At 46.6% G+C, this 11277-nt stretch overlaps 1 protein-coding gene across 3 annotated transcripts; it reads right to left on the bottom strand.

Moving 5' to 3' along the window:
* Positions 1 to 37: 37 nt before the first annotated feature.
* LOC116431466 (transmembrane protein 205) lies at positions 38 to 11056 on the bottom strand. 3 transcript variants are annotated; one of them, XR_012999971.1, is made up of 8 exons: positions 10929 to 11049; positions 10358 to 10530; positions 10025 to 10213; positions 8749 to 9833; positions 3283 to 3476; positions 3032 to 3195; positions 2068 to 2875; positions 38 to 1976 (listed from the first exon to the last, which is right to left on the bottom strand). XR_012999971.1 is itself a non-coding variant. In XM_076373292.1 (7 exons), exons 4-7 carry the CDS (start codon positions 9024 to 9026, stop codon positions 2588 to 2590), a joined length of 924 nt encoding a protein of 307 aa, XP_076229407.1. In that variant the 5' UTR covers positions 9027 to 9833; positions 10025 to 10213; positions 10358 to 10530; positions 10929 to 11049; the 3' UTR covers positions 38 to 2587. The 3 variants fall into 3 exon arrangements, 1 of the variants encoding a protein (XP_076229407.1); XR_004235933.2 differs by lacking the exon at positions 10358 to 10530 and having other exon boundaries at positions 10929 to 11056; XM_076373292.1 differs by having other exon boundaries at positions 38 to 2875.
* Between the last annotated feature and the right edge of the window lie 221 nt (positions 11057 to 11277).

Genomic DNA, 11277 nt, shown 5'->3' with positions numbered 1-11277 from the left:
TACCAAGTAGGCCTACATCTTCCTATTTGTCACGGAGTTTCTTTGCTTTTTCTTTCTTTTTGTTTCTTTTTGTTTCTCTTTGTTTCTCTTTTTTGTTTTTAGAGAGAAATCGTTATATGAACTCGTTCGATTATTTCATTTGAATGTTTCGTATGGAGTTACCAATCGTCCATACATGTTTTTATTTCTTTTCGTACCTGCAAAACAGGCATGTACAAATACTAGTTATTTCGCAAACATACAGAGAAATAAGGGGAATACCTGAGGGGTATGAGTGTAACGAATAATCGTTTTTAAATTTGAATCGTTCGTTTGAGACGAACCGTTCAGTTTCATCGGATCTACGAATGAAAATTGTCGGGACGCGACCATGGATGGACCGATCTAGAAATATCGAGTATATGTACATGTTGACTTAACGATAATGCAATGTGTTATCATTGTGCCACCGGTATTTATGTATGTATTTAAGATTCTCAGGATTATCAAGCAAATGTACACGCGATGAAATGAAATAACAACAGCAAACACGCATAAGAGCTCGTTGAATAGTAGCCGAATAATATAAATTTGTATAAGAGACGGTTTCGTACGTCTTCGGTAATCGATAGATACGTGTTCTGGGGGTACGATATATAGAGACTGACAAATCACATGTATATTACGATGATGTAAAATAATCGTAATCGATGTATTTCATTCTGTGATCAATTTAATTTCGAGAAAAAGAGATTGTTCTTCTTAGAAGAATATTCACGGAGGCAACATTGGAAGAATCGTTTTCTCGTCAGATGGAACGAAATGAAATATATCAATTAGGGTGTAATTGTATATATGTTTATATTTACTTGATTTTCTAGAAAATCATAGAATATCACAATAGATCTTTTGGTAATCTGCAGGCTCGTTTAGTACATTTGATGAAAACGACAATTATATTCTAGCAAGCGCGCGCGCGTTCGCGTTCGCGTGTGTATGGCGTGTGCGTATGGCGTGTGCGTATGGCGTGTGCGTATGGCGTGTGCGTATGGCGTGTGTGTATGGCGTGTGTGTATGGCGTGTGTGTATCCATGATTCAATAAGAGAGAAAAGCCACGTTAAATTCTTTTATTCCAACGACAAAAGTTGTAGTGGTAGTATTGGTGATACTAGAATTAGCGAGGAAACCAACTTATGTGATAATATGATTACATACTTACGAAGTTTTCAAGATTCTTAAGATGTAAGATTGTATCATGAAATTGTAATTAAAGGTAGTCTTTTTATACATAAATTATTTAAATCAACTCTAAGGCAACTCGGTATACTTAATAATCCATGCTTTCACGAGAATCATAGTTTCCATAGCCGACAACATATGGTAGGATTATAACGAACACAGTTGAAATGCGAAAGAAAAGGAAAATTTCTATTGCTGTCCGATGTATCATAATTTACAGCTAATATAATGGGCGAGATGCATTATTTACAATAATGAAATGCGAGAACGCGTGTCAGAAATATTAGCCAATCGATTAAACGAAATTTTTGCAGTAATACTTTGTTTTCGATAGAATGTTTGAGGACTTTACGCAGCTGTAAGATTAGTATTATATATTACTGCTACTTTAATAAATATTATTAACTCTGATACAGAGTAAGCTCTTTACTACCTAACAGTACACACAGTCGATGATTTCGCATTCTTATTTTTCCTCCGAATGTTCCGATTTATAAGAATATTTACATTTTCCTACGTCAGATCGTTCCCGATGTAACTCGGTAACATTACGAACTACAGTGGAAAGGAGAGTTTTGGTAAAACTTGTCAAAGTTTCTCGAAATTTCGAGTTGTTTCAAGGAATACACGCGCGGAAGGAACACAGATTAGTAGACTTTCGCTGTGAATCGCATTTTACCGGTCTGATAATAACGTTATTCGTTTCGTGAACATTTTATCCACGTGCGCAATCCCCGAACACGCACAATGTACGTCTCTAGAAAAGAAAAAGAAAAAGCACAATTAACAATAAAATCTCAGACGACCGGTCTGTATGGATCCACATTTACACGTAAAGCGGAACTTACGTTGATCGGTGGTTCCTTAAACTGTTTATTATAATTAATGCATCACGGTAAGGATAAAGATCGAGCGGTGTTCCTCGTTGAACAGTGTGTTAAGCACCCCCTAACATTTACAACTCTGATCTTCAGGAAAATGCGGCTAAATTCTACTGAATACTCGATCTACAGGAATATAGATCGAGATTAGTTTGTTTCTACGGCGACCTCGTTCACCTTTACGGAACATGGGAAGACTGCGAAGCGAAGCGAATCGAATCGAATCGAATCGTAGGATCTGCTTTTCGTTGAGAAGCAACTCGCTGCTTTTCATTCGATACATCAGGTCAGAGAGTTTGACGACAAAGTCCCGACACGTCCATAAAAGTAACGGTTGTTAGGTCATACAGTGATCACCCCGTATCCAAAGGAAACACTGCAGCTAGTGTTGCAGGAGACGTTAGTTAAACAGCGTTCACTATTCCGACTATTCTCCGAATTCTCGGTGCGTAGACACGTGCTCGTGGAAGGTCTGATTCGAATGCTATTAAAGAACGCATAATTTGCTGGCTATGTAATGAAGATGTAACACCGTGCATCCCATAGTCAGCATGTTCCCCATAGCGATGTAGACGTGAACGCGTCGGAAGGCTTTGTGAATGTTCAAGTAGTGTGGACAATGCTTTAACGGGCCTGGGTTGTGACGGCCAATCTCGTTGCCGACCCCAGCGGCACGCTCCAATATGTTTTTCTGAACTATCAATTGGAGGAGAGGCGGGGTCAGGTACAGCCTTATTAGCAGTTCCAGGAAAAAAGCACTGGACATGGCACACACCTGAAAAGAAAAGAGCGATGTCTCTGGTTGTTCGCGCATCGCGTAATACACGCTTCGAGCTGGGTACGCGCACCAACGATCGAACGATTCGACGATACGTTGGAAGAAAGGGGTCGGACAAGTGAATCGTTTCAGCCAACTTGCAAACACGCGTACCTGTATGGCTATCTCTGTGTCCCACGTGTGCGCCGGATGATGCTTGATAAAAATTAGGAGCGTGGTCAGGCTGAGGCACGCGTTGATGGTAAAATACCTTGGGAAGAGAATCCTCTGTACTTCGCCGAACGCGTGTCTCGGTAACGCAAAGTATAGAGTGAGACCTGGAACAACGATAACTCGAATGGTGAGATTTTAGCAGCGAGGTAACACGGTGCTTTCATCGATTTCTCTTTTTCTCTGCTCGTTACCTGAAACAAAGGTCATCCAGATTTGAGCACCGAGATGCATCACGAACGAAGCCAAATAAACGAAGGTAGTTATTCTCGAGTAGGGATGGCCAGCACCTTGCACTCGTTCTTTCGTTGGGACCAGAGCGGACGTTACGCACAGAACCGCTGCAATCATGATCACGTGAGCTGGTTGCGTGGTGTGGAATAAAATTCTGGAACAGAACAACGGAAGAGATATACAGAATGGTGAATTTCGTTGAAACGGTAACGATTCTCCTAATTGAATCGAACAGTATGACCGAACATACGCGCCAACATCGTTGATACGGTTTACACGAGTCGCGTGACCGCATCTTATTATTATCGAATCCGGTTCTCCGTCAAGATCCACTCACGAGACTCGCGCGGCGCGATCCTTCCAGGCGCCAGACGAACGCACACCGGTGTGTCACCGTTCCGCGACAAGGTGTTTCGGTTCGCTCGGAGAAAGGGCAGAGCTTGCACAATGGAATTGTACACCGATACCGCTGTTAATTTCCATTTAATCTCCCTCGGTACACGCGACGAAGGTATCTCTATGCTCGCGTTGCACTCTCAACGCTTGCGAACGCATACGACGAACAAACGTGTGATTCGTGAAATAGTATGTTCGCGGCACCGATCGGTTCCCTCCAGCGTGCCCGAGAGGGTATCATCGGCTCCGTAAACAAAAACGAGGTTGCGTAAAAGAAATTCGTCTCTTCTCCGAGAGATAAGCAAATGATCCCAGTGGTGGTCTGGTAGCGCAGCCGGAGATCGCGAACTGGTTTACCGAACCGTACAATACGCGCACAACGAACGGGGAAACGTGTTTACACGGAGGTGTAGCGTTCAATATTTGCCGTAGACCGCCTGCCATATCGCTGCAATCAATTCGCACGTAGCAGGTAGAGAAGAGAGACCGGTTGCATCATTTACAGGCCGGTGACGAAAGGTTCCACCACGGTCGCGTGTCGATTCTCGGGGTTTCTTCGGTTTGGGAAACCCTCTCCCCGACTCACGGGGATGCGAGAAGAAAGGATCGCGGGGCTACCTGCGCACCGCCGGCAGAGACCCTTTTCGACGCAGCGAATACCCTATTAGGCTCTCGGCTTTTCGAAGGCTCGAGGTTCAGAGGTAACCTCGACGATACTAGGACGTTCACGATTCCAGGCGCACCGTATATTTCGCAAGAAATCCGCGTTGCACGCCACGTATAAGTGCCGCCCCGTCCGAGGTTCCGTCCGAGGTTCCGTCCGAGGAAAACTGTGAAGAGGATCCGCAAAGATTACACGCGGCGTTAGCTCGAGAGGGAACACTTGACCCGAATCCAATGTAAAATGGAAAATCTCCGTAGACCGGTTAACGGACTCTCAACGCGGTCGTTCGCGGAAGGTCCCGTGGTATTTCGGAGCGATCTTTTCTCCTCGCGAAAGGTTTTCGACCGGGCTCGCGTCTCGCCGCGTTTTAAGGATATTAAAAGGTACGCTTCTCGGAATCACGGAACAGGATCGCTCGCGCGACGAGAGTTCGGCGGTCGATTCGCGGATCGGCAGGGATCGGCTGCGCTGCCCGAGGTCGACGTCTCCTCCGAGGCAAACAGATAACGCTAACCGCGTTAAGAAAACGACGGAATCGACGATTCGACGAATACGATGAAACCGTAATACGGTGGCGATAAATGTGTGCCAATGGAGACTGCGCTTCGATAACAGGCGTCCGAGGTGACAACTTTCTCGCATCGATTATTTCGAACATGATCCGAGGCCGGACAAAGGCCTGGTTTTTCCTACCTCTTCCGACGAATCGCGTTCTCGATGAATGAAACGTCGATGTCGCGTGACTCGGTTTCGTCATTGATATCTCTGGCGCGTTTTCATGTAATCGGGGCTCGGAAATTGCTTCCTCGTAGGGGTAAAAGCTCGAATGTCCCCCGATCTTCCGGTTAATACCGTTTGCGAAAATTCTCCTGGCGGCCGACGCGTCGCGAGGGATTCGCGTTTCCATCGTGGAGGCTCGCGGAAACTATTCGCTGGAGAAAGTCGAAAGAGATCGCGATTCGAACCCCTAAAGGCCTGTGTAGGTCTAAAGGCCGGACGCGAGTCGAGTCTATTCGGTCCCTCTCCTAACGCGAGAGGGACCCGCCGATGAAAAGGGACCACGGAAGCCCATGTTTCACGATCGTCGTCGCATCGTGAATGGCGCGACCATTCTGTTTCTGCGCTTACGAGCAGTCCCCGCTCGCCTTCCGAAGCACATTAGCCTGGCAAGATATACAGTGCACAGGGCATTATGAGCCAGTTATCGAGAGGCGCAGACCGGGAGACGTGCGAGATGGCACGCACACACCGCCTTGCAATTACCCATGCTGATTTCAGCGCGGATCAAACAATGAGAGTTACATCGCGTAGCTTGATTCGGGGGCAACAAGACGCTACTAGGCTGCCGATCAGATATCCGCACCGCTCCCGTTAACCTTTTCCTCGGGGACCGAGACGCGAGATCCTGGGTACGTTTCGAAAGATGTCTCGTCCTACCGAGAAATATCGATGAATTTGGTCGTTGGCGCGCCTCGATAACACACCAGTCGGACCGATTAAGATAATTTACCTCGTTTATTAACGCGCGGCCGACTCGTGATTTATGCGCGTTCGCGAAAGCGCGAACAGCTGCGCGACAAACGGGGCGCGTCGTATTTTAGGGCCAACGCGCGTTTCAGCATGACGGGAAGAGCGATTCTGACGCGGTCCTTTGACGCCGCGTGTCTCCGGTTCTCGAGACAGAGGAGATTTCTTCCAAGCGTGCCCCCGAGCACTCGAGCCTTGGCCTGCGCCAGATGTTCCCGGCCGGGAATACTCGGCCCATTCAAATTCCTTCGCGACTACCTGTCATCTACCGACGAGACGCTGGCTCGAGTCGGGGAAAAACCTCCGGTCCGCGACGTTTCGTGAATAATTCCGCAATTTCTTTCCTCCACCGTCTACACCTGAACGCTCGGTTTGTTCGCCGCTGAAATATTGTATACAGTGTAAAGAAAGTTCCGTCGCGTCAACTACACGGTATTATTTATAGAGTCAGCTGACTAAATATGTATAATTAGACAATCGCCTACGCGAACGAGTAACCTCGATATTTTTCCTCCTACCGTATGCAACCCTCCCGATACGATCGAATACATTCGCGTATCGGTTCGGTAATCTCGAATTCCGATGTTACGATGAGAATATGACCTTAAAAGAGAACCGTCGCTTTAATGGGTTGCTTTCACTTCGAATCTAACAGGCATTCCTTTTTTTCAGGCAACGTTCGTGTTCGGTGGTGCAATCTAAGAAGCCGGGCCACGGGGCAAAAACGCGAGATTCCGACGCTAATTTCCTTTTTTCCATTTGGCGAGCTCACGAGTGGGTGTCGTCGAATAACCGATATCTCGGCGCCACCTTTGTCTACCGTCGCAAACAGATAAAACAGGGAAAACAACGTGTCCGCGAGATTCGCTCGAATTCGGCACGAGAGACGGTGTAACTATCCGAGTTGGAGCGTCGAACGATAGTCGGGAACCGATTACGCTATTATCTGCTCTATCTGTGATATATGTATATATGTATATAATATATATGTATAATCATCTTGTTATCAAACTTGCATTTCTTATGTAATTGTTACGCGATCCTCCACAACTCGGCTTCCCGCGCGTGGAGAATGCGTGACCGCGCGTAATCTCAGCGATCTCGTTTCCACGCATGTGCGGACCGTGGCATTCGAAAAAGCTGGCGAAAACACGTGACGGGGATTACCCCATCGAGGGACCTGCAATTATTATAGTATTACGGTATTCGGCTAATTTTAGTCGCGGGTCGATGCACAAAAGGAAACAAGGAAAGGTTGCTCGAAGAGGCCTGTATTTATCCTGTCGCGGCAGGTTTACTTATTCCGTATCTTATTTCAGATACACGAACATCTACTTGCGGCTTCTCAGCGAAAGATGTCAAGATAGAAAGCTGTTCGCGCCACCATGCCAACCCGATTTGATTTTTCGTCGTCACCGATAGATCGATCGATGTATCAGATTCGACTAGCTTTACACGGTGTTTCGTTGAATCGAATAAAACTCTGTTCGCCCGGTAGTGTTTACTCCCCAAATAAGCGAAAGCTAAAGATGACTGCTCCGCTAAAGCGACCGGGAGATGACCGGTAATCGGTTCGTTACTTTTAGATACGGAAATAGATCAAAGACCCAACCGTGAATCAATAAACGTTCGGAATAACATTCGATATTGCTAATGATTCACGCGTCCGATCAAAGTTTATTGCATATTTATCACGCAATCGTGAAAGAGGAGATGTTTCGAAATCCGTCCATTCTTTTCCTTTTTCTTTTCCTCTCTTTCCCCTTTCTTAATCTGCAATTTCAAAATACACGTTCGTCAAAAATATTTCTCCCCGGATCCGATTCGACCGGAGCGTATCGCAGGGAAGAAAGAAACTTTTGGTTGTACCAATTTCTGGTATGCACACCCCGCCATTACCCCTTCCACGGTACCCGGATACTGTAATGGGAAAAGGTGGCAACCCCAGTGTCATGTTGAGCTCTCGGTGCCATTCGTATTCAAGCGCATAGTCACGTAGACCATTTCATGCTCTAATTGTTTCGCCTCTTATTTTCTATCTCTTCATTTTCTTTTTTTCGGATTCGATCGATCTTCGAACAGCACCGTTGTTATCCTGCGTCGACAATCTCGATTCTTTTTCAGAGAATTCTAATGAGAATCGCTGCTTGAAATTACTACCGAGCTCCATCGGATTTTCTCACCGTTACTCCGAAAGGTTCGCGCAGAAATTCACCGCGTTCTTTCGCGCGAAGAATCTTCAAGAGTCTCGTTTCTCTAATAGAACGTTTTTATCGGTATCGAGATTCTTCGGCTTATCGTCGCTCGAATCTGTCCGTACACACCGGAAACGATCTATTGAAATTTCATTAAAACGAGGCAACCTCCGCGGCGTTATTAGCGGAAGTTGCGAAACGCGAACCTCCGATTTCTCTTGAACGACCATTAGTTTCGTAGAGGTTCCGTTCTATCGGATATCGGCTGAAAGACGCGGCGCCGCGTCTTTGATGATTCTCCATAGACAATTGTTTGTGAAATGCGCGCTTTAAGACCGTATGCATTCGTAAGCTGACACGACGCGTCTGTCGAGATTACTGAAAATCTTTGCAGCGCATCTGCGGCTGATACGACATTTTATCTTGTTCCGTGTATGGTAAGTGCCTGTCGGTTATCCGGCAAATTGTCACGCAGTTTTCATTATCGATCTGTGGATCAGCCCGCCTTTGAGCCACGTCGAGTGCCGTTCCTCCGGATCGACGAAAATCGAACGTTTCTAAAATCCGGCGATACCAGCCGTCTTCACGAATACCTCGAGAGACCTAACCGAACGAATCGGAGAGAAAGGGGAGATGATACGTACTTGAAGAATTTGGTTTGTTGCAACGCCTCGTAGTAGTTTGACAACGCTTTCAGCAGCGAACTGTAGTTGAGGGTACTGGCCCTCAATATGTGATCGGCCAGCTCCGGAATGAAAACCTCCTGGGCCTTCTGGCCCTCGACGACGTCCAGTTCCCTGGCCAGCAGCTCGTCGTGTAATTTCATGTACTTTTCTTTCGCTTTTTGCAATTTGTTGTTCTGCCGATGAAGCGCCGCTACCGGCTCCGCGGGTTCCGTGCCAATCGATGTACGAACACACATGGCTTTTCGCGTTTGGCAACCGTGCGAGTCGTGCGATAAACGAAAAGGGAGGAGAGAGATATCTGAGAACGGCCACGAATCGTCTTTCACTGATTGCGCACGACCGAGACACCTTCCAATTTAGACGAACGAATTTTTCCGAGGGAATTTCGAAATTCCGGTGCGGATCAACGCGATCACGAACTTGTACTGTCGCACAGTGCGCCGCTCCGTGGACGTAATCCCCTTTTATACCTCCCCACCAGCGATTCACGATCGACCAATCCACGGGATCTAGCGATCGAAAGGGTTTCTCGTTCCGGGAACCCTGAAATTCACAAGAATAACATTCAGATATCTGCATAGGCAGACGTGTAATTAGCTGTTGTACGATCGAGCAGACTCGGCAATTCCGAAAAGCTCGTACGTATCTTTTAGGGTAGCCGGCAGCACGCCTGGAATCCAACAGGCGGTTCAGACGGTTCAGACGGTTCAGACGGAGCAGGAAATACAACTTCGTAACAGGATTTCCACGTCGATTTCCATTTACGTAGATCGATGATATTAAAAGCTTTATATTTTCTTCTTTCCTTCCGCGTATTTCAATGTTGTCGCGGTGTCGGCTCAATTCCGTGCACCGAAACGAAAGACAGAGCAATTGCGAATCCGCACTCGACGCGAATGGGGAAATTCAGATTGCATTTCATTCAGCTCTCTGCTCGTCGATAACATCTTCGTTTATCGTTTGCAAGATAACGCTTGTGGATCATTGCCATTATATGCAGTTTCGCCGACACCTTTCAAATGCGAACCTGTGTTCGCGTAAACCTAAAATTCATTTATGAATATTTATCTTTCGAGCAACATCCGAGTCGATCGGATTTAGGTGGTTGTGCAATCGAGTAATATAAGAATTATCAAGATCATTCTTCACCCGTCTCGTTTGAAATGCTTCGCCGTTCGGATTCCGTATTTTTTCTATGGAATTGGATCGTTTGTCAATTCAATCCTCATCTTACCCCTTTATTTCCTCGTTTTCCTCGCTCGAGCGTCCTACGCGGATTCTTCGACGGAAATCGATGAATTATTCAGGCCCTGAAGCTGCAACGAGGAACCGGATACGAAAAAAGAAGATGGAAAGAACACGCGTTCGGCGTTATTCGCCGATCGTTGCTTCTCGCTGGGACGATTTCGGACGAGGAGTTACTCTGTTGACCAACAACATGTTAATTCGATCGATCGAACCAACGGATTTGTTCGCAGTTGTTGCAGTCGTTCCATCGATCCACGTTCAAACGAGACCTTCGGAACCGTTACTACACCGATAGAGCATTATTTGAGATGTCAGTTACCGTTCGTTGCAAAAACGCGTTCCTTTCGAGGCGGGGTCAAATTCAAATCTAATCTTCGCTGCCATTCGATCTTTCGGAATTCTCGTTCGGAAGACGGTAAACGTACGCGTAACATTTTGCATATTTGGACGCCATCTGTCAGCTATTCTTCTAGGATGCAACTGTAACGTGATCTATGGTCCGAATTGAACATTATTTTTTGCAAGGTAGCAAAGAGATTTGCTTTATCAACCGATTCAACCGAGCGCATAATTTCCCAACGGAAACTCAGCCTCGTTCGAATTCATTCTGGATTAATTCGATCCGAACGGAACGGGTTATTGGAAAATGCAAGACACGAGAACCGTCGCGTTGTTCTTTGCTGCGTGTAACGTTTCACGAGCAGCTATAAATGCAATTACGCTGACGAATCGATCAGCTCTCGTATCGTCCGATTCTATCCCATCGCGCATAACGCTCGACGCTCGACGCTCGACGCTCGACGCCCGACGCCCGACGCCCACGGACACACACGGACACACACGTTGTATCGTTAGGCGAGTTAAAAGCGATTCGTTTTACGAGTGCCTACGTGATTCCTGGCGTCGCCCGGACATTTCTCAGGCCTCGGTTCGTCGAATTTTTTCTACGATCGTTCCCATTCGGGTCAGATTAAGGATTCTTCGAATGTCCAAATTCCACTATCGAATTGCATCATTTTTCCAACGCGTACCCACCCCGACAGGCGAACGTTACCGAACGCGATGGCAACGAAAGATCATCGTATATTTTTCAAACTTCTTTTTCGAGCCCCACGAAACCTGTCGGAATGCGAACGAAAACTGGTTCCGTGAATTAGTCGAGAACAACGCGCGATTCCGAGAGAGCAGCTCTTGGAATTAGGTGAAGGCCTGCTGGAGCTTACAGGCGCGCTCTATCGT

This window comes from Nomia melanderi, chromosome 13, assembly GCF_051020985.1.
Source record: "Nomia melanderi isolate GNS246 chromosome 13, iyNomMela1, whole genome shotgun sequence".
Classification (NCBI taxonomy): Eukaryota; Metazoa; Arthropoda; class Insecta; order Hymenoptera; family Halictidae; genus Nomia; species Nomia melanderi.
The sequence above is the reverse complement of the archived record's forward strand: the minus strand, read 5'-3'. Positions and strand labels throughout refer to the sequence as shown.